This window comes from Hylaeus anthracinus, unplaced genomic scaffold (genome assembly GCF_026225885.1).
Source record: "Hylaeus anthracinus isolate JK02 unplaced genomic scaffold, UHH_iyHylAnth1.0_haploid 3, whole genome shotgun sequence".
Lineage (NCBI taxonomy): Eukaryota > Metazoa > Arthropoda > Insecta > Hymenoptera > Colletidae > Hylaeus > Hylaeus anthracinus.
Window position 1 is genome coordinate 11,779,831 of NW_026535284.1, and position 23,880 is coordinate 11,803,710.

The 23,880-nt window shown below is 46.0% G+C and overlaps 2 protein-coding genes across 2 annotated transcripts in view; both read left to right on the plus strand.

Annotated features, from left to right (window-relative positions):
• Nucleotides 1–23,880, plus strand: part of LOC128893970 (uncharacterized) — a 155,501-nt gene that overhangs the window by 77,543 nt on the left and 54,078 nt on the right. The window lies entirely within an intron of this gene.
• Nucleotides 1–23,880, plus strand: part of LOC128893958 (protein jagged-1) — a 44,248-nt gene that overhangs the window by 8,976 nt on the left and 11,392 nt on the right. Inside the window, exons 2-3 of the mRNA XM_054155291.1 lie at nt 7,464–7,763; nt 21,901–22,192. Of these exons, the coding sequence (XP_054011266.1) occupies nt 7,464–7,763; nt 21,901–22,192 (592 nt within the window). The remainder of the gene's footprint in view (nt 1–7,463; nt 7,764–21,900; nt 22,193–23,880) is intronic.

Below are 23,880 nucleotides of genomic sequence, written 5' to 3' on the forward strand. Positions count from 1 at the left end.
CGCCTGAGAAAATGCCGATCGGTCTCGTAAACATTTCAGCCAGCCGTCGTCGCCTTCACACGGAAAGTTAGCCCCGCGTGAAACCGCTCCAGCAATTTTAGCAATATCCAAATTTAATTTTAAAAGTCCTGTCACCCATTTCTGGATGCCGTGGCGACCCAGAGCCTTAGATCCATCTCTACTATGTCCAAGCTTCAGACTTCTTTTTTTTTGGGCGATTCAATCTCCTGAGTAACCCAAAAACGCACCTAATTACCTCAAGCTACCATGCTTCATCGCCAAAAGATCTCTGGCGTCCGAACTTTCACCCAATCGGTCCTAAATTCCCGCTGAGAGACGACCCTCGCCATAAGGACAAGCTTCCCGTGAAGTGGTCAGCGAATTAAAAGAAACCACGAGCGGAATTAATTTATTCCCAGGTCGTTTCACTCCACCCACCGAGGAATAATTCCGCGGACGATAGGGTCGATGGAGGTAGAGGCGAATAAATTGAAGAAATTCGCTATCGTCCTGAACGGAGAGCAGAGCCAACGAGACGAAGAGAAAGATAGACTTCCCACGCAGAGTAACAGTTTTTAATTATTTCGGTAATTTGTGGCCGATCGACGAGAGGCACAGCCACGATGGAAATCGAGTGGGTAGCAAATAATATTAAGTATAGGCCTCTCCGCGAAAAGAGAGAGATATATGGTCGATGGAGCCGCACACAGACGTAAAGAAGGCAACGATTCGTCTGTGGATATGCCAACGGTGTAAAATTAAATGGTGTTCGGCAGGTCTATTTCAGCGGGGCAGGTAGCGGCCACTGGTAATTACTACCTACAACTTAGGAGCTCTCAAAGACGAAATGAAAGGCCCCAAGGACGATTTTCGAGAACCAAATTCGCGTCAGTTGTTGTTGTTGCGATGGTCTCCACTCCGCTCCTACGGATTAGGTCCGCGTAGCTTCCTCCTTTTGCTCGTTTTCCGGTTCGACGCGGGTCGCGTGAGCGACTGATCCCTGCGTCTGGACCAGCCTGGCGACGACCAGGCTCTCGATGGTAATCGATGAACGGTGATCGAAGATGTCGATTCGAGATAGACGGGACGTGTTCCTCTGGAAGTGCTCGGTTGATCTAACAGTACGAATATTTACGAAATAATGAGACTTTTGTGCTTAACCCTTTGGACTCGCCATGCTAAATAATTTAATCAGATTTCAGATCTGATTAACTACCTAATGGTAGACTACTTTCCCGAAAAGGACTCATTCGGCACCCGGAAACCACAAACGCGAAATTCCTCTCCATACGTTTCAATCAACGGTATTCTCGGTTTCCCCGCTGCCTGGCTTCCTGGCTTTTCAATCGAGCCAGGTCTTTGCCCAGCTTTCCGTCATTGGTTGATTTGTGCGTGCGCGAGACTACCGTATTTATTTTCCACGTTATTTATCTCGAACGAAAGTAAACACCGGCGCAACTCGCTAATTAGCATCCGTGGTTGGCGATAAAACGTGCGTTCATTGATCCATCCCGCTGCGACCCAGCCAGTTAGCAGGTTCTCAATTAAGATATTACGAACTCACCTTCCGTGGGCTTTACATAATTGCATCCAGCTCTAATTAAGCATTTACATAATTACACGTATTTCGTTCATGCGTTCCCCGCCCTCGTTTTATGCGTGCTAATGAGATCGTCGATAACAATTAGTGTGCGCTTGCCCCGCCGTTTACCTTCGATTATCCTCGACGATACGCGCCGTTTTCGAGAGTCATCTTGTTATTAAGTCGCTGGAAGACCACTCTGATTGGGGAAAATAAAATTTCATCGCCCGATCCGTTACCTTTGAGTGCTCCTGATGACCCTCCGTCTATCCAAATCACACACTTAATTGGGGATTATTTCGAAGGATATTACAACGAATATCCGTTGAAATTTTGTGTGACGAATTCTCAAAACAGATTGGAGGGGTAACTGTGTCACTTAATTTCTTAAGAGTCACGATGAGCAGAAGAAGCTATATTATAAGATCTACATGACTAGATAGTGAAGTTTAATTTTAATTCCCACTGGTCCACCAGTTTACACTCCAACGAAATTTGAGGCCAATAAAATCACAGTCAGAAGATTCTGAGAAATCCCAGCTCGAGGCATTCAATTCCTGAAAACTCTCGACACGTTTTCCACGAAGATTCCCACACCTTGCATCACTCCCCAGCGATCATAATGCAATACGAATCGGATAAAAATATCCCCACAACACGCGGTATTCATCTCCATCCTTCGATACTCTCTCCTGCGTTTCGTCCAGAATGTAAAAGGCGAGCCCGACCGAAGTTGCAGTAATCCCTGCTCACCAAAAGAACAATAGACGAAGGATACAAATATAAGAGAAGATAGAAAGGAAGAAAAAGGTCAGAAGAAATGGAACAAAGAACGCTGAATTCCCTCGATATCCTCCAGGACGAGACGACGAGAGATCCCACGAGAAATGGCAGAAAGGACACGGTAGGCTCGTTCCTCAGTATGCGTTCAACGGTCGTTTTTTCGGTCGAATGAGTTATTCGTATTAACTCCCGCGAGCTTCGACGTGTATAAAACTAAGAGCAAGCGAGGTATGGCTCGCTGCACCTTGGCTATGCGGAAAGGAAAGGCTGTTCTCCTGCGAATCGGCACACAGACAGGGGAAACGTGTGGCTCATCCTCGTACACGTACAGCATGGCGGTCTCGTAACAAGTCACTGGAGGTGTATACGCGCTGGCGGCCACGGTAATGCCCCAGAAGGGTCTAAGACGCGCGTAAAATCCTCTCCTCCTCTCCTCGTGTACCAGGTGTGTCCAGAAATCAATCTCGAAACAGACTCCTTTGTCTCCCCTTTGCCAACTATCGCACAGATTTTTTACAAGGGACCCTTGGTGGTCCATCGAGAGCCACTTTTAGAGTGAAATCGACGCTCTCTTTGTTCAAGGTTCCAAACGATCTTAATTGTTGGAGAATAGTAAGTAAAATAGTAGAAAATATTTCACGAATCCAAGAAGCATAATAACATCCTTGGACAGCGGATTCGCATCTGAAGTGGAAAGTGGCGAGGTAGTTGACACTTTAATGACTGATGCGGCATTCGTTCTTTTCTTACACATTTAACCGGTTGCCGCGTTAATGTCTGTTTATATATTACGGTACCACAGTGGCGAACGTTTGAATATTCGCACGGATCGAACGATAAAAATGACGGGCAACTCGATTCGCGCGCTCATCACGCCGCGCGGATTTGTTGATAGACTTCCAACGGCCAATTGCACGTCTTGCAACGGTTTTTATAGGCAACGGCTTCTGTTAATAAGCCCTGACATATTACGCAAGAAACTCGATCAATTACAGTGATGAGCAAAACTGAACTCGCGCTTCGTGGTTACTTCGCGAGGGGAACATATATTTTGTAACAACGCCAGACAACTAAGCTTCTTCAGGATAGACGTTTTAAATTATATACTACATAATTGCATTCGATAGAAGAAAACGTAAAGAAAAGGAACGAGAAAAAGAAAGTTATGTTAGCTAAACGCGCTAGTGCTTCAAACATCTGTGCAAAATTATTAAGTGCAAAAATTAATTCTGTGCATTTACATTTATAACTGTAGTTTATATCCTAATGATTTTTCTTTATAAATAAATTGTAAGTTTGCCTTGGAAAGGGACAGAATTAATTCTTACAATTAATAGTTTGCGCAGAGGAGTAAACGGAACGGAAGAACGAGAGTTAGGCTCGTTTTGTAACGTTCACGTCTACGTCTTTCGATATCTCGTAGTAAGAAGAATGGAGTCACGCAACGCGCTGGAGTGAAACAATGTTACGTGAAGAACAATTGACCTGATGGTAGGAGGCACCCTATGAAAAATGAGCTTTCGCACAATTGACCTAATAACCGTGAAAGCGAGCAGCTCGAGCATAGTGATTGTCCCGAGGTTGAAAGGTGCGGTGCACGATGGGAATTGGTCGCTAATACAAGGTGTCCACCTTCATTACACCTTTCGACAGCTCCGCGAGACTTCAATTATCGTTGGGTGGCGACTGGGACCCTCGATCATGTGGGAAAACGTCGGGTCGTGCCCCTTTTCAGTGCCAAGAATTGTTAAGGCATGCGAATAATGCGAAACGAATTTCGTGACATCTCAATTTTTCGTTGGCAAGCGTGGTAGTACTTTGGTAGGCTGTGTTTAAAATGAGGTGAATGGCTGGGCTTGATCTCGAGCCAAGTGAAATTCCAGGTTCTGGAGAATGAAATATAAATAGGCTGTATATTTAGTTTAATCCTCGATATATTAGCATATAACCTGAAAGTTACGTGAGTCCATAGAGGGTTAAGTAGATTCTAAGGTAATTCGTGGTATCCCTTTACGAAACGTTCTGTGTAAGCTAAGGTTGCCTAATTGGGACCAAGTAAAAATTTTATTTTTCGTTCTTGTATACATTACAACCTATCCAATTTATTTTAGATTTGCTAAAGATTATAATTGATACACTAAAATACTTGGAAATTACATATTTGTAAGTAAAACCAGAAAGTCTCATTTAGGAAACTGGTAGTCTTAATTGGACTGGTTTCCCAAATTAGATCGGCCTAAAATTGATACCGATACATGACTGTACGCGGTAATATAAACGTACCATTCAAGGTGTAAAATAATCAAAAACTTCGAATGCACTTTTCAAAACCTCGGTCACGTCAGACCTGATCCCTTTAGTCATCCGTTATCATCATCGACATACCATTTTATGGCATTGTCACGTCAAAAATAATCACGCTGTATCCAGTGGCAATAAATTTAAACTACATACTTCCCTCAAACTGCTGTTAATCACACGCACGGAGCACCTCGCGTCTTATCTTAACTTTTCCCCGAAATTCAATTCCTCCGGCATTACGCAAAAGTCCCCGCGAGGCCTCGTTTCGAGCTCGTGAGAAAACGATACCCGTTGCGATCGACTGCTAAAAATTCCCAACTCGTTCGCCAACCCGATACTCATCCGTCGTATCATCGAACGACCGATCCCAGTTTTCGAAAAGGCCACTTCCTTGTCGGCGGTCTGAAAGCCATCCTCGCGGGGCAATTTCGCGCCGGCACGTGAGCGGACTGTGCAAACTCGGCTTCCCGTGTAAACGTCTTCGTCGGGTTTGTGTGCCCTCACTCCGGTTCCGCGCGTTTTCAGCTTCTTTCGGAGGCACACGGGTTACCGAGAGAGCCTCCAGAATAAGTATGCACGACCAATAAAACGCCAACGACGCACGTTACACCGTTCCCTCCTCAAACAGTCGTTCCACGCGAGAAGAAACTTGGATTTAGCGTCGAACCTCGTCGTAAACGCGCCATCGACGACTCGGATTCCTCGGTGACGCGAGCTTCTAGGACCCCAGGGGGAATCGTTGAACGCGCTTCTACGACCCTGCGTGCCATTTTACGTTCAGGACAATTCCGTTTTGCATCGATTGATATATTCTCGGTGACCAGGGGTCGTCCCATTAACGGAAACTGGCCCCGTCTGGGCGGATCGGGACGTCGTTTGCAGGCCCTTTCAGCGTCACCTAACGCCGAGTTGAGCTCGAGTACAGTCGGATACACATAGAGACGGAGGTATTTGTATGGGAGGAATGCAGATATACGAGGATCTATAGGAGTCATTCTTTGGGAGTCGGGACATTTTTGATGCCACTGTGTACATTATTACGAAGCCTTGTCGTATCCAAGGAAGTCTACTTGCTCTTTTATTAGTACTCCATCTTGTATACGTGCTAGGTTAGCTATGCTTTCTAATTTCTACTGATTTCCCACACCAATTTGAATTAACCTAGAGAAATAGTTTCTTTCTCAAAAACTGAAGTTAATCTTGACTACTCCCTCCTTCATATTAAGTCTCCAATGTTAAATTTGTTTCAAACAGTTTCAAGAACCAAGTGAATTATATCTTAAAATGATGTACATTTGAAAGAAACCTTGGCTGAACCAGACTCCCCCTTAAGAATTTCTTAACGAACATTCTCTTCAATTTCTCCCTCTTATGAATCCCACCCCTCTGTCGAAGGAAACCGCAGAAGCCAGCTTCGCGGTTCAGCGAAAATGTCACTCGCGATGCCCAAGGGGATTATATAACGTAGTAGGAAGCGCGTCTTGGAAAGCAAAGGCCAGCAGACGATCCTTCGCGCTTTCTACCTTCGATCTTACTCTTACGGTAATTACACCGAGAGTCGAGGCTCCCTACGTGTGTGCATGCACGATCACACGGACGCGCATCCACATCTGAGCGATGGGCCTATGCACGTGCTCTCCGCCGATGCAACCGCGGCCGTACATTCGAAACCAATAGGTGTAGGTGAAGTGTACGTACCCTGCACGGTTTCGTAACGATGAAAGGAAGACTCTCGACGTCGATGGCAGACGATTTCGAGCGGCAACATTTTCGCTTTTGTTGTTGGCTCGCTCGTAGCTTGGGATCGATAAATCAGAGGATGGGAATAAAATTGAGATGGATCTCCTTGGCTACTGAATGCTTGATTAATACTCTGGCTTGCGAATAATAACAACGAACGCTCGAAATGGTACGTGGAGTCGGGGAGTTTAACTGTGGGAACCGTTGGAAATAAACATGATAAGTAGACTGTGGATATTAATACCGTGAGGTGAAATTTAAACGTATATCGCGGAATTTGATGCCACGCGATGCTTAACGATACGTGTAGAGGGGGCTCCTGGAAATTGCCGGCTCGGTAGTTTCGAAACTGCTCGATTTCTTTCATCGAATCGCCTTAGAAGCTGACGGCGAAATCACTCGACACGAACACTTAAACTGGGGCCTTTCGCCTTCCCGGGGGCCCTGGCTCGAGACTTCCGTTTTCACGAGTGCTCCAGCTGGAAAATCCCGCTGTGTTATTATGCCCATTAGAAAGAAACGAACGAAATCGTGCTGTTTAATGCCGAGCGTTCCCCGTTTAACGAAGCGAGCTGTAACGAACCCGATAAATTCACCTTGGTATTGAGTAGACGATGAAAAAGAGGAAGAGAGAGGAAACGACGTGATTTAAAATGGAACGATACAATTTAATACGCTGCTCCGGGCTGATTAGAAGAGAAATAAGAGCACGAGGAACGGTGAGAACGAAAGTGATAGGTGGAAGAATGAAAATGGTATGGAAAGCCAATTTAATGAACTCCTCTTGGCCTGAAGGCTTCGTCTATGGGTAAGCGAGAAATCGCAAACTGATAGACCTCTGCAATTGCTTCTAGTTTAGTGCCACTTTGGAGAGATCCAAAAGTATACAGAGAGGGGCATTTAAATGGGAATAGCTAAGTAACTTTGTTATTTATTACCCTGTGAAAAAGACTCTCGGAGCAAGTGGGACTATTTTAAGGGGCACGTGTAACGGTAGAAAAATTGTTTCCTCAGTCTAATGGTAAATCTAATTGAATGGTGTTGGTTGATGTTTCAGGCGACGAACGCGGGCGGATACTTCGAGGTGCAGATCCTCTCGCTGACGAACAACAGGGGCACCCTGGTGGACGGTAGGTGTTGCGGCGGGGGAGGAGATGGCGGAGGAAAGGGAGGATTTCCACCCTGCATGACCCCGTGCTCCACGGCGTTCTGGCTCTGCCTGAAAGAGTACCAGTCGAACGTCACCGCCATCGGCTCCTGCAGCTTTGGCAACGTATCTAGTCACGCCCTCGGCCAGAACACCTTCACCCTCAACGAACCCGTCACCCTGCAACTGCATTTCACCTTCCGATGGACGGTGAGTACAACCTCATTTAACTGGCGTGAAATGACATTTATCGTTCTTCCTACGAAAATCTCTTGGAATTTCTTCTTCAAAAACTTCTGTTCATAATTTCCAACTGAGTCATCCAGTTCCTCGAACCCTGGGACGATTCGAGACCGCGGAGAGGAAACATTTATTTTTCCATTACGTTTTAAACAAACAAAGCCACCTTTCGCTCGGTCCGCGAAGTACCATAAACGGCGTTAATGATATTTTCTCAAGCAGGATCGGTAATGGAGTCAGAAAAGACCGTTTCGAAACCGTGGAACGTCCACAAAAGCTTCTCGCTGTGTCACGAACTAGCGCTCCAAAACGCATTGCACAATCGTCGAAACGTGTCAACGTTTCGATACCCACAATTAATTTTGTCGCAAGGTTCTCGCTCTATATGACCATAAAAGAAACATGCGTCTTCATGGTACAACATTTAAATTAAAATTTTACTCAAAAATAAAAGAGAGCGTTGAAATGCTTGGGATGATCGCAAGAACCAAGGTTAGAAAAAGAAAATGGACTTTTTGGTACGTCCCGAATGAGAGATCCTTTTAAAAGGTAGCTCTCGTTCTCATTCTCGAAATCGTTGAAAGGCAACCAAGTGAATCTCTCCGGCGAGAACCGTCGGCGTCGTTTCGCAACAATACGGGGGGGCTCCAGTTCGACCTCTTGGAAAAAGACTTCCACAGGGGCCATTGTATCGCGGCGCCGATCGCAAATTTCTAGCCCGATTCCTTTGTCGATGCGGGGCGCACGAGAGCTATCGAATCAGACGGATTTCCGGTCTGTTGCTCCTCTATCCGTGAGTTGTTACGCAGAATTCCAGGTTGGTTCCACTCGCTTGGCAACACCTCCTCCATTCTGTTCCTCTAGCCATCCTTCTCGTCGTTTCGTGCCAAAACCTCCGACCACGAAATCCTCGTGAGTCGGTTCACCTCTGATGCATCCACAAATCGCGGTATTGTAAAGCAAAGATCGCCACCCGACACCTCGGGATCCACGATTGAGGAAACATTCCAGGTAGAACGCCATGGAGTTGAATTTGAATTTCGAATTCCTGAGTGCACGGACGTGAGACCACGGCTAGGAATTCTATTGTTTTACCTACTGCTTTGATATAGTTTTTAAATGTTTTGAGGGGGTGTTACAAATTTCTTCTTTAAAACTCTTTCTTTTATTTTGCTCTTGTTTATTATACTCAGCGTAGTTTCCTTTAATTACCCTAGTCTCTTCTATCCCTACCTCTGCAAAACTGTAACATCTGTCCCCACCAACAACCCTTACTGGGCTCTTCTTCCACGCTCTCGGAAGAGTATCATAGATAACAATCTCAGTCCAAGAAAAACAGTGAAACCTTCCAATCCACGAACTACTGGTCTCATGGTAGCATTAAGTACAAGTCGTCTACCAATTATTGCCAGGCCCTCGAGAAGCCCCTCTCGAGAGGACCCCTCCAAACACACGCTGCGACTCGGCAATATATCTTCGCGTAATTAAAAAGCCGTAAGCCCTCCAGTCTAGCAGGACAGACAGGAACGAAGAGTTTCCAGTAACCGATTGCTAACATCCCACCCACATGACGTGTCACCAGGGTCTCGGGGGCACAGAGGCCGCTGTCGAGCGTAATTACGCCAAGACGAACGGCCGATTTCGAGCGTCTCGAGGAGAGATCCTCTCCGAGAGATCCTCGAGCAACCATGACGACGTGTTTCCCCGCAAGAGGTATACACAGTGACGGGTACACGTCAAGGGTCCTCGTTCGGAACGTTAACGGACCGAATCGAGGCGTACTCTTGCACACGTACACACGGGGCTCCAACAGTGGATTATTTGAAGAGCAACCAGCGTGTTTGTATATTTCATAACTCGCTCGTGGAGGTTCTAAGAGGACCCATGGAGCGGGGTCCGTTCCTCGAGGGCGACAAAGGGTGGTCCACGACGTTCCATCTCGAGGGCCCGCGGGGGCATAAACAGAGACCCTTAAATTGCTTCCTTTCCTTGAAGGATCTCCGCTGGCCCCCTCCATGATGTTTTTCTTCTCTCTTTATTCGCCCGGCGCGACGGCCTGAACGGTGTACGCTTCTTCGAGCATTTAGCGCTCCCCGAGCTAATTCAATTATAGAGGGGGCGGCGGGGCGCGCAATAAAAAAATATCTATGGAAAGTAAATAAGCGCCGTGCACGTGTACACACAGAGGGCTTTCGAGGGGACGCTAAGTAGACCGCAGGGGTGGACGGAATTCTCGTCTATATAATGAAATTTTGAAGAATAGGTGATAAACAACATTTTTTTGGGGCGGTGGTGAAACTATTCTTTGCGCTGTGTAAAGTATTAGGTTGGTAAGAAGAAGATAGTTGAAACTTAACAAACTTAAAAATCTTCAATGGTATAATCATGAAACAAGTAAATAAAGTGACTGTGACTGTGATTGTCATTCGTTGTTCGAGTAAAATGGTGCCCATCTCGCGGAAATGGCCGTGCGGGTTCGTAATAACTACAAAACCATTTTCGCGGCGCCCACCTCGAAAAACGGTAAAGCCTGACTTTCATCGCTTCTGTGGATAATTTCGTCATTACCGTCCACGGTGATTGAATACGGTATACATAATCTCATTCGAGCGGGGCACGATACAACACGACCGTTCGAGAACGCCGTCTGCATTTAACGGCCCCCTGGGAATCCTTCGTGAATTCTCGATTCTCATCAGAAACGACGAGCGTTTCGATCGACTAATGGCGGAAGTCCTCGCTGTAACTGCGACAGAAATTCATTAAAGGGGACCGTTCCGGTTTTAGATACTAAAAATTACGATATTTTCAAGAACTTATTTGGAAGAAATAGGCGAGTGTATAGCTTTGATACATTGGGGGCACGTTTACGTATAATTGAAGTAGCTTTATGAATTTTTTCGTGTCCATGGAAAAGGTATTGCATGATTACAGCCTTCTTAATGAATCTCTACAAATTCCCTAATGTCTAAGACTATTGGGCAACAGGTCCCTTTTCCAGGCGTCACGTCTCGGACTTCGAGTAATCGTCCTTCGACTTTCTCCAGTTTGCAATTTCAATAGCGACGTAAAGAGGCATATGTAAGAAGGGAATAACCGCCTTTTCAGCGGTAGCATAATGGCACAGGAAACGATCAGCGAGATGAGTGTACGCCGAGCTTTTGCACAATCCTGGCCGTTCTGAGTGTGTGTCTTCGGTAAGACGGGTACGGATTCGCTTCTTTCCTTTCTCCAGCCTCGTGTCTCCGTCCTTTTCCTTCTGGCTGCCTCCTGATACGTTCTCATCCTCGTCGCGGTGTTCCTCGGGGCATCTTTGTCTTCGATTCGGGCCTCGATCATTTTCCTGCTCTTTTCATCGCGCGGTTCTTCACTCTTTCCCACACTTGGCGGGCTCCAGCCAACTGCAGACGTGGGCAAAATTTTATTCGAATAACAGACGATGATTGGAAACACCGCTTCGCTTATTCGCAACCATTACTCCATATTCGGGTGAGCGGTAATACGATTGGTAGTGAAAAGAAATATTGGTAAAATTTTTCTAACGAAAGGTTTCTCTCTTCTCGTGAGGATTTTGTTCCTGTAGTGAACGTACACGGCACGTGGATGCGCAAACGCAGCGAATCGCGTCGAAACGAATAGGTGGACATCTATTCACGGCACAACATCCACGGCTGGTGAGCCGATGATGTGGGCGCCTCTATCAATGATGTGACGTCACGCCTGCTGGGCCCACGTGGACGTTACCGTTGTCGCTCGTTGGCGTATTGTGTCGACTGTATTAGCGGTGCCGTCGATTTGCCCGACGTTTGGGGGAGGCTCGGTTGAAAACCGCAGGCTGATTCGATCCGAGACCTCGGCTTCCTGGCGCGGAATGAACGTGGAAATCTTACTCGACTTCTAAGTACTCGAGACACTAGGGCCTTGATAGGTCTCAGATACGAAAAGCATGGAAGTTGGTAGTAGTTGGATGGGATCCAAGTTTATTTGGAATTAGGAAAGATGTTTGAGATTTGGAGCAAAATGTTCACTTGGAAATATAGCATTAATGTTTATAGCTCTAGCTTTGCAAGCCTTAGAGTGTTTTTCAATTTGTTAATTATTTTGTGTTTGACTCGAGTTAGTGTTAATCTGTTTCAACACGTTGGAATGCGGATCTAGTGATCAGAACTTTTGGAAAAGATTATTTCACCGTTGGCCCAGATTTGGAATTGACTAACGACTGGTAGCATTACCATCGTGAATATGCAATTTATGGGCGAATGAAGGGGTTTCTCTCGTATCGTGTAAACATCACTCGAGGGCAATCATTATAGCTGTAGCAGTTCGAGCATCAAGAAGTGAGTGACCTATAGCCCAACTAGAGAGTGCAATCCTATACTGTTTTAAAGAATTAAGCCTATGAAGGATCTAAATTGAATCCAGGGATCTTATTCAACTCGTTCACCTACATTAGTTTTGAATTAGACCTAGAGAAATTATTATTACACGTGCTAAGATATCCAAATCAGAGGAGGAAAAGCAATTTTTCTCCTTCAGAAATCAGTTTAGTTTAGTTTCTCGTTAGGGTATCGTTCGATTGAAACTAGCCATGCCACGTGTCGGATGTCATCATTCAATTCACCTTCAATTTATACGGCATTAGGTTTCAAAACGCGATACCAAGTAGATTAGTCTTCCACCTTTAATTACAGACGGAAGATTTCTCACGCGTCGTTGGGCTGATCGTTCTCTAGAAACTTAATGGGTAAACATTGATCAACGTAACCGGAGTTGGAGACCAACGGGAACTTCCCCGACCCACTCCCGACGTAATAAACCCCAGGGCAAATAATTCGGAGCGTTAAACTTCCCTGGGTATCGTCCAGGTGGCACAATTAGCACGGTCGTATTAAACAAACGATCGCGGTCGAAATAAGAAAAGAGAAAACCGACGAACGAGGCGAACAGTGCCGCGGAGGCTTTTACCCTCCTTTCTTCGATGACCGTGATAAATTCCGATAATTACAAACCTGATAATGGCGCGTGTAATGATAAACGATGGTCGCCTAAACGGTACCCTATGCGGAGGACGGATAAAAACCGCGGTGAACGAAAATGAAGGAGTCAGCGCGGTGGCACGCCTCGAATCCCCGCAGGGGATCAGCATGAGTCAGGATCCAACAGGTGTACTTCTTGAACGATTCCTGCATACTTTTTGGGCCTGGTTTGCTCGCCGGGCCATTGTGTCCTCCTGTCTCGGCATTCCCCTTGGTTCCACGGGATTTTCAGCATCCTGTGGCTGACATTTTTTAGACCCTCTATGAATACTTGATGTCCATTGAATTTGGGACCGCTCCAACTGAGATATAGATAATTCGAGGTGATCGAGGAGGACAGCATCTAATTGCCTGAAAAGTTTCATTGAGGCATGATTGAGAAAACGGTATACTAGGTTTATCTTCTCCAAATTGTGACATGACCTATCTAAAATTCTGGAAACGAGCTTTGATCGAACTCGAAGATAATCAATTGTCCCTTTATTAACGAATGGTAATAATGGCCCCAAACTATAAGCACCCAGTCACCCAACCACCATTTTCAAAGACGCCACTCTGTCTCCCAAGTGCGTGCGTCCTGTATTTTGCATATTTAAATGAAGACAGACATCCCGACCACTGTGGATGTCAGGATGGAGATATTCCATGGCACGTCATTTATATTTCCGTTTGAGGAGCAACGTCGGGCAATTCTAAGCGCGCATAAATCACGCGACGCAGATACGGAAGCGGAATCGATTTGTCAAAAGCTACTACGCGAACCAGTCGTTAATCGAACGGGGCCCGAAATCGTTCCTGCTCCTTCGTCGGGCCCCGAGGATATCGCAATCAGGGCTCCGTCTCGCGAGATTTACGTCAGCGCGCCGCTTGAATAACGTTCATCCGCTTTTTTGTGGATTTTATGCGTGTTTCGGGTGTCCCGTTAATGAGCCCCTTGGAATCATGGAAGGCGACGTTTGGGTACCATCGTAACAAATCTGTCACTTTTTACGCCTCTTGGTACTTTCGGCATTATGTTCGAATGGCTTTGAACATTTATCTTGTCCTTATTTAAGTGAAGCTATATCATGGTATGTTTTTAATACTTTTAGAGGGTCTGGAAGGTTAGGTACTTTGGCGATATTAAACTATTTTGTGGTCCAGATGAAACTAGAGGGGTTTTAAGTCATCAGGATGATCATCACGATGAGGGACATACGAAATAATTACAAACCACGAGCAATTAGCGTGCAAAATTTTGAGATCGTACTGCTCTGATTGTCTACCTTTCGTCCAGACTTCTCCAGAAATCGACACGGTGATTTATCGACATCGATGAGACTTGTCTCGCGAACGGAAGCGTCGTCGATTTGTCAACACTTCCGAGCAAAGCTGATCCCCTCGCGAACGCGAAGATCCGATATCGGCAAACTGGACCTTGGGCCCGGCAATTACGAATCCAATGCGACCCGTTCGAAGATTTATCGGTTTCTTGGAAGCGGCGGGTGGAGGAGGGGGAATTAATGCGTTTCCGCGTTCCTGATTTAAATTCAATCGCGGATTTTTCTGCGGCTCGTTAATTACCTGCAGCGTCTCCCGTAATTCCCTTAACAGACCCCGCAACAAACCAGGGACGTGATTATTAATTATTCCGTGACTGAACTGGAGAACGTACAAACGACGACCCAGGGCCAAAGTCATCGATTACGCCAGTGGTGCGCAACCTCTTCGCTGCTGGCCCAAATAAAGTTATATGTATCATATTTAATAAGATTCAAGGGTGCAAATCTTCTATCGATTTCTTAAAGTCGAAGAAAGAACTCCAAGAGTCGAACAGAAAAACTCTTAGAAATTTTAAAGTTTGTTAGCAATCTTATCGTGCGTGCTGGACGTTGTGCATCACTGGATTACACGAGCCTGCCCTGGTTGACGCGGCAGGGGGCCCCAGATTATCCACATTTCGTGTTCCAGATTTACGCTCGTCGCGCGGACTTATTGGTCAGGTGTACGGCTCACTGCGGGCGGGACACGCACCGTACGTGCAACACAGGTGTACGATCGCGTATGCAAATGTAGAAAGAAGGGAGAAACTGTCGCCCCGGTTTGGGCAATGCCTCCAGAGAGTCCCGGAGCTTGTCCTTCCCCTACCACCGCTCGCTGGGCCTCCTTTGGGTCCGTGTGTGAACCCGCTGCGCGGACCGCATACCAAACTCCTTGCTTGTCCTTCCTCGTCCCGCGAGCTGAACTGTTTCTCCTCTTCTTCTTTGCTAGTTAGCTGCCCCGTTGCCAACGTGTCTCCCGCACCACGTTTTCTGTCCAGCTCACTGTGTGTACAGCCTCGATTCTCCGATGTGTACACACGTGTGAGTGTGTACAGAGTTGCGACGGATTTCAAGCTTAACTTTAGACAGAGTACTACCTTTTGTTACACATCATTGCGTTTAATTACATTCTGCTGAGGTAGAAAACTTTGTTCTTGGATGGCGTAGCGTCTCTAGAAATTTCTTCTGGAACTTCTAGAACTTCCAGATCTTAGATCGGTAGGCCTTGATCTAACGCTGAAGTTTGAACAGAGAATAATATTCCCGTGTTTCGTCTCAGGTGCGCTAGGTGGACTCATCAACAAGACTTATCGTAGCAGGCTTAAGTGCGACGTTATTGATGATTCGAACAGTTTGTTCGAGCTGGTTAGGTACTAATAAACTACCGAGTAATAAGAGACTTGGAACGATTAATAGCATCGCGTCTAACGCAGGATCAGCAAGAAAGAGTTCTTCTTTTAATACACACGCCGCAAGGTTTCTGTAGAAGTAAAGTAAGTAAGTGGCCCGAGCCTCTCTCGATCTCTGAGAGGCTCTCGGGGTAGATCTAACATACTTTGTATCTCCTGAATTAGCAGAGCTTAATGCGTGATTCGCCTGTGCACATACTCTGCATTGTAGTTTAATGCTCTCGGAGGAATCCCACAGGATTCATTAAGGACTATCGAATAGGAAAGAGGAAATCTTCTCGATCAGAATGGATGATGATGATTACCAAGCACAGAGAATGTAGTTTCCGTTTTTTAAGCTTGTAATAGCCTTCTTGGAGTGGCAAAGTCGAGCCAATTCACTCGAAAGCGGGGCAGCTGCTCCAATCTCAAAGTGATGCCACAATAACGAGGGGATGATTCGGTTATCCAAACCTTCCAGTTACTTGAAAAGACGAAAGTTGTAATTTGGAGCCCAGGGATAGTATTCTCACATCCTTAGAGGATCATCCTGCAGTCGTGCATGCACGAACGAGAAGTTTGCCGCAGGAGAGTGTTCTAGAGGCATTTAATACGAGGAATGCCAGGTTCCCGTGGCTCGATGCAGGTCCACCACTACAACAGCCACCGACTCGCGGAGCAGGCTCCTCCTTCGGCCCCTTTAAGCCTCGTAGAGGAGAAAGAGAGCCGCGGAGGCATCGTACAGAAAGACTTCTTGGCCTTGTGCCCCTGTGAATAGTGGCTACCACGGCAGATTCTCCTCGTCCCCTGTCGCTCGAGAATCCCCTTCGTTCTTTCTCCCCTTTCTGCTCCAACAGTCCGTTTCCTCCTCCCTCGGTCCTGTTTCTTTTTTTTCTCTCTCCCCTCCACCCTCCAACGGGTGCTTTCTACGGTTCCTGGGGACATCGCGAGATTTATTAGCCAGCCGGCTAATTGGGAAGCGAGGACGAGGAAAGGATTCCAGAACTTGGACGCTTCCCCGATGCCGCAGCCACGGGGCGAATCGTCGGAATTTCCAGGGAACGAAGAACAACCCTGAGGACTACTTCACGGGGAATCGTCTCTCGAAGGGGGCGAAGAAAACGACGCCGCGAATTTATCGCATCGCGACGTCTGACCTGCGGACCTTGGACTCTATGCGGGGAGATTTAGGGTCAAGCGCGAGCGGGGGCGTCGATGCTCGAAGGTGATCAAGGGTCGGAATTCTGGGCGGCTTTTTAGACTTGGTAGGGATTCCTGGGAAATAGCTGAGACTGAAAATCTACAGGATGCTGCTTTTCAAAGACACCTGGGGAGAGCTGGACAAATCGAGAGTAGCTTCTGAAGTGAGTTCAAACAACGAAGAGTGTCAAAATTACTATCTACTTTTGTTGGATGGTGCATTGTTTTAATACTTTTTGCAGTATCTCTTACTTCTCATCTATCGGGGCCTGATGGGCCCCCTCTAGCTCGGGTAACTCGGGGTTGCTAAGTCCGTACTGTAGCTACAAACACCGCTACAGCCCCTGAGGGCATACATGAACCAGTTTTGTATAACACGATAACAGTTAATGGGGGGACATGTTTAGTGTCTCCCCTGTGAGAGATTTTTTAGAATGATGACGATTCCTCGTGGAACTTTTCGAAACGCGCTGCGTTTAATTGAGGTATTACGACGAACACATGAATGCACTGAAATAATGCAGCCCAATGAATAATGCATCGAGACGATTTTACGTAAGGCGCTTTCACAAAATAAATTGGCGTAATCACTGCGTAAATCTCAGCCGAAATTCAAACGCGAACGGCGCGCGTTCGTTTTCGAAAGGGAAAGGTGAAAGATGAAAAATGATGGTGGATATAAATGATCCAAATGGAAAGCTTGATGAGCAGAATCGTGGTGAACATTCGAAGTTTAGTGAAATTAATTAATCGTTCGAGACTATAGAAGTTCTTTTAGGGGGCTCGAGAACTTTTCCAAAGGAGAAGGTCGAGAAAAATTCTGACTTTCACCTACTCTGAGGTATCGAGTACTTTCTACTCCATAGTCAAGCTTTCAAACTTTACGATGAAATTAGCAGGCAATTAAAGAAGGCTCTATTAATCTTATTGAGTTTATTTAGAAATTCTTAAAATCTTCATAGTCGAACCATTTTTCTACGCATCTGTCAGATATTTTTCTAAAAAGAGCTTTCCAAAAGTAAAATATCGCAGACTACTTGAAATCTTCACACGCGCTACTGGTTCTCGTACTTTCACCCCTCACTTTCTTTCATTTTTAATTCTTGCTTCCACGCATGCCTCAAAGGCATCCTCGCCCATCAAACTCGCCAACCTTCAAACCCATTTTTCATACACTTCGAGTCCACATCGAAATACAAAAAGTCACCTCAATGATGCAAGTTATCGACCCAGTTTACCACTCGATATCGCCACCATATTTTCATGATTTATTTCGTGTCTGGAAGCTTGCGTTGCCTGAAAGCAATGGAAGAAATCGAAGGAAACCGTGTGCACTCTCATTCAAGGTTCCCTCGATCTTGTCTTGGACGTTCTCTTCTGCTTAGTACGCGTCCTCACGTACCACTCGTTCGATCTTTTCCGCGAAACCAAAGACACGTTGCCTGACATAGAGAAGGAGACGCGTTCTATTCGGCGTACGTAAGTACCTACGTGCACTTACCAACCCACACACTCGACGTCGGCCCCCTGTACGTGGACGTCCACCATCGTCACGATGGAACGACAGCCAGGCAGATAGAGGCTCGTCCGTCCTCTACGTGCTCGGCTCGCTTCCGTCGATCCTTTTGGATCGCGAATATCGGAATTTACACAACGTTCCGTCGCGTCGACGAAGGTCGTAAAAATTACGGTTCGTCCCAATTCCCACGTTCCTCGAAATTAATATGATAACCCCGTGCCTCGCTAACTGGCCCACTAATAGCTCCATTGTCTGGCCAATTTTGTATTTTCTGAATCAGAAGAAACACTTAACGGTAGAGGTTTATTCGATCATTTGAACCAATCGATGCTTGGATGCTTTTTATTGTTAGTCTTTTTGTTGTCCTCTAATTAAATCTAAGAAAGAGTATTCCTTCTAACACGCGTCGTCGACTGGTCGCACGAAATTAATTAATTGGTTCACACGCGTCGACATCCGAGAGATTAATATTCAACGTAATGAATTTTCGACGCCCACGTGGCGACCCACGTCCAACGGCGATCCGCGAATAGATCGATCGACGATCGAGTAGCCCGGTGGTCGGATCGTATCCTCGGCCAGGGACTGGTGATCTTCGATAATTTATCGACATCGCGGACGTGGCTGGTTTTCAGTGACCGCGGTCGGTGTTTTGCCAGTGAAAGGGGAAATTCGTCGAGCCGTGCAGAAGGGAACACCCACGCGAATTCCTAGATCCACGGTTACGGTGGATCTCCGCGTGCTTGGGCGTTTGTTCACGCCAGACTTGCATTTTCTCTTGGAACGAAAGGAAAGCAACTTCGAAATTCACGTTCTAATTTAATACAACACTCATTTCAGTCAGGTATTTATAATAAATGTGCTTGCAGTCTTTAGGACAAATTTTTCATTTAATGTAATTAATGTATTGCGATTGTCTGAAATGTCCATGTCTACATTTGGTAGGTGGTACAGATACAGGTTCAAATATGCCTTTGAATTTTTTTAAAAAATTGGCACGAACTTTCTGGACGACCCAAAACATTCTCTATTTTTATATTATCCAGTTCCGAATTAATTGTTCTCTTTAAAGAAGAATATTTTTAAAAGAAGAACCATACTCTGCAAAGATCAGAGCTTCAATTGTCATTTCATTCTCTCTTTTATTTCCGCTCGAACGCTTCGCTTCAAACTCCATCGTCCATTTTCTACCCTATTCGAAGCTGTCCCCGTTCAATGGCATTTCAATCAGAAAACGTCGGAATAATAGAAATTTTATCTGATCGTGATTCCAATGCTGACTCATATCGATTAAGACGGCTCGACAAAAGGAGCGTTCGAGCGCGTACGAGCTGCACAAAGGACGGCTCTCTCTCCCCGACGTGGAAGCCACCGCGACAGACGAATTAGAATATATATACGAGGTGTAACGAAAAAAAAAAGGCGAGCATGAAAGTCGCGGGCGTGGGAACGGAGGGCCCCGAGCGAGCCACCAATTAACACCAATTAGCGCTCATCTGCTCTAGGTAGTGGCAGAGCGACGAGAACCGACTTTACATTTAGCACGAGACGTCTGACTCGCCGCGGATTGGTCACAACGCGCTCTTTGTGCTGACAAGATCGGGGCTGGGGAATGTTGCGCTTCCGTGAAAGCTGAGGAAAAATGAAATCGGATCAACAACACTGATTCATAGACAACTCCATTTAGTAAACTTATCGAACCTTCAAATACGTTGCTGAAATCTATGACGTAGCATTTTTATTTTGTTTCATTTTTATTAACCGTCCAATCAAATATTTTTTTACGAGTAAATGCATGGAAGTAACTGAAAATCAACGACCACTCATTGTCAGTGCTAATCGTACCCTCCCAAAACAGGCGCAGCGCAAAAAACGCCAGTAACGGTAACGACGGCTTCCTATTTCGGAAGTGTCGCGCCATTTTAGGAAGCCATCTGTACGTAAGAAACGCTCGCCACGGCATTAGCCGCGTTACCTAAGCATTTGGGTTGCCCAGCGGGAGAAGAAACATTTTCGCTAATTCGAGATCGGCAGTTCAGTCACGAACGGGCAGTTAGCCGACGGTACACGACACCAAAAGCGGGAAACGAATCGATCAACTGGAAATAACCCGTTCCCACATATCTCGGCGCAGTCTGAAACCCCGTGAACCGCGCTCGGACTCGACGCACAAAAGAATCGACGAAACTGATGCACCCATTATCCGCCATTACGGTGCCCATCGTTCCAGATTTGCGGAGAAATATGAAAAAGAAATTATGGATACAACTGCAATTTAAAGCTGTATGTCTTCCACGTCTTAGAAAGAGGGATGCTGAGAAAAAGCAATGGGAATGCTGGTCAAAGAAAAATTAATTTGCCCAAGGTTCGATCGCGCGAAACACCTGCGGTTTTAATTAAAAAATCGACAGGTCCACCCTGAGTTGGACGAAAGTCCCCCATCTCATTGTTTACTGTCCGAGGATCTCCAAGTTCATTAAACCGAGCGCACACAGGCGCGGACACGCTCGTGGACTCCGATGCGCTGTGAATCTTTTTTTCGTTCGACGGACCGGTTCCATCAGGAACACTTCCAGCTTTCTGTCGTCGGTCGGGACTCCTGGACACCCCCTTTGGGGATTCGCTGCTGCTGCCGCTGCCCGAACGAACAGATAGCCGCTGTCTTCCGCGGGAGCGCGATTGGAATTTATTTATTGCATTAGCCGACCGTCACTCACGGACCTTGATTGGTGGTACCAATCAGGTCCGACGATGCGACGAGCTGGGGACGTATTCCCGATGCATGGACACACCAGGACGGTGAACGAAACCACCGACGACTCGGGGTTGTGTCCAATCCAGCATCATTTTCTCGAAAATCGATCTTCCTCAAACCTATTGGTGTTTTTAATTAATTCTCTGCAGAGTCAAGGGTAACACTATAGACAGTAGGGACTTACGACCATTTGTGGTGATGATAATATTATATTTAGAAATTGGAATAATTCTTTTTTTTTTAATTAATTCAAAATTGATCTTTCCTAAATCTAGGAACGTGGTTGATTTAGTGGTAGAAGATTTAGGCTGGTAGAAGAATGGTAATTTTATTCCGTCGCGTTACGCGGCAGCGTCAAGGGTCAGGAAATGCTGTATAAATTTGCAAAAGTCCATCTCGGAAGGCTCCACTTAGGGCCACGGCCGCTGAGGAATTATTCAAGCTGGGCAAGGGTTAATTGCTTGCTTCATCAAACCACCTCCCTGCCTCTTCCGAAGCAGTCCTAGACGCGTCGTGACGTCACCGTTCCGTATTCGATTCGCCTTTACCGGAACACGGTAATTCTAAGCCCAGACGTTGACAGAGAATAGTCCTAACGAAGGAAGCATTTGAAGTGCAGTCGTACTCGACTATAATGATCATCAGGAGAAAGGCAGAACTTGCAGAATTTCTTCGTTTTAATTAAATCTACCTTCTATCTTTTTAATTCTTTCATTCTTTACTTAATTACTCGGAACTTTCACTTTGATACTTCTGAAATTTCCTCACATTTATCTGAATTTTAGGGTAATCTTGTCTGCTAAGCTATGAACAAGGCAGTCTACCGTCCAACTGTTTCATAGAGTCTTTTTTAGAACTGCTCGTGACTGGAGAATCCTCCGTTTAATTATTGAACTTTGCTGTTGCAGAGGCAATTCACGCTGATCCTGCAAGCGAGAGACGAGGCGAGTGCAGGCGTGATCGAGGAAGCGAGTTACAGCGGCATTGTCCTGCCAGGACCCACGTGGCACACACTCAATCATCAAGGAAGAAACGCTCATCTGGCCTATCGCGTTCGGGTCCAGTGCGCGGATCATTACTACAACGCGACCTGCACGAAGTTCTGCAGGCCGAGGAACGACATATTCGGCCATTACACCTGCGACGAGAACGGGGACAAGGTGTGCATACAGGGATGGAAGGGCTCCGACTGCGAAACAGGTGAGTCGACTGTTCACCGTTCTTTTTAAATTTCGCTACTCCTTACAGAGAAGAATAATTAAACAATTCCACTTTCATTTTAAACTACATTCATTATAACTTTACTACATTTTACTTCACGTATTACGTTTACATTATAATTCGCGTGCAACGTTCCACAGAAATTAAGAGGCACGCGGATAGGCTACCTTGGTAGATAACGCGTCAGACATTTTAATGTTCCAAACGTTTCCGATGGAGAACGCTTTGCATTTTCCTTTGCGGAATTTCAGTAGAGCAAGTGTTTTTTGCCACCTGTTCCACATAGTTGCATATTCCAGTAGCAACTCGTGAACTGGATCCATATCAAGTAATACTTAATGGCATAATGCATAGAGAATCTACCGATGTTATCACAAACGTTTCCATCCTTGCGAGCGCTATATGAAAGTTGAGCAATTACCACTATTTCTAGAAAAATCTCTAATATACAGAACAACGATTTTGCTGATTTCTCTGAAATCTGAACAATTTCGCCAATTAAGAATTCAAGCAATCTTATTCAATTCTTACGGCACCTTTCCTCGAATAGTTTATTAAATTGCTAAGATCGCTGTCTTTCCCATCGGTGGAAGCAAACGATCCGAAGGATACGTTCGTCCTGGCAATTAAGCGGAACAACACACGATCGTAAGAGGGAACACGATTCTCCAGGAGTACCAACGACAAAAAAAAAACCGTTGCTCCAGGCCCGGGTGAACAAGCAGCAAACCGTTGCTTTTGTCGTTTCTCGCCATCTCGTTACGTATGCAACGAAGCGTCGCGCAAGGCGATATTGGCGACTAAACGATTCCCTGGCCTTTTTTTGCTCGGCCACCGTCCAGGGAATAATTAATCGATCCACGAAGCGTGAAATCTCGCGTCGCGCGTAATCGCACTCGCGCGACTCGCGACCGTTTCGCTGGCTTTTCTCACGGGCGGTTGGCTATTCCGAAGCTAACGAGCCGCCATTGGGAATCCCACGATTTTTAGACGCGACTGGTCATTTCACGGGCAAAAAGTATATTCGATTAATCAGCAACAAGTCGGGGAAAAAACGGTGCCAAGAAAAGGGAACGAAAAGAGACGAATCGCTAACGAGAAGTTCAAATCGAGATCGGAGAGACGCTGATCTTTAAGAGTGGATTTAATTGACGTCGGCTATTTTATTTCGGAAGTCCAATTAAAAGCGTTTTATTTTCGACAAGGAAATTTAGAGAGGAATATTAGAAGGGTACCATTATTGGGCCATGTCTTCGAAGTAATGCACACCTCCCTCAAACAATACCTCGTCCAAAATAGTAGTCATATTAGCACATGAACTATAAATGAGGTCTTAAATCAAGTGACCAAAACGGAGACCTCGTGGGCTCTAGGCGTCATTGCTCCGAATGAATACTACCGACTTCGCTGAACCCAGAGACATTTCGATGTGACTCAAAGGCAGTAAACTTTTCCCAGCATCTTTAACCACCGTTACGCTTGATTAATTGGACACGTAACTTCGCCGCCTCTGTGCAATGAATAAACGCGAGAAGTTGACGCGCGCGCTGACCACTTTTGCAGCGTTCGTATCTTCCGGCTGGTCGTCCGAAAAACAATTACGAGTCTCCCGACCATAAATGCCAGGACGTCGATCGAGGACACTTAAGGTTTCTCGTGAGTTGCGT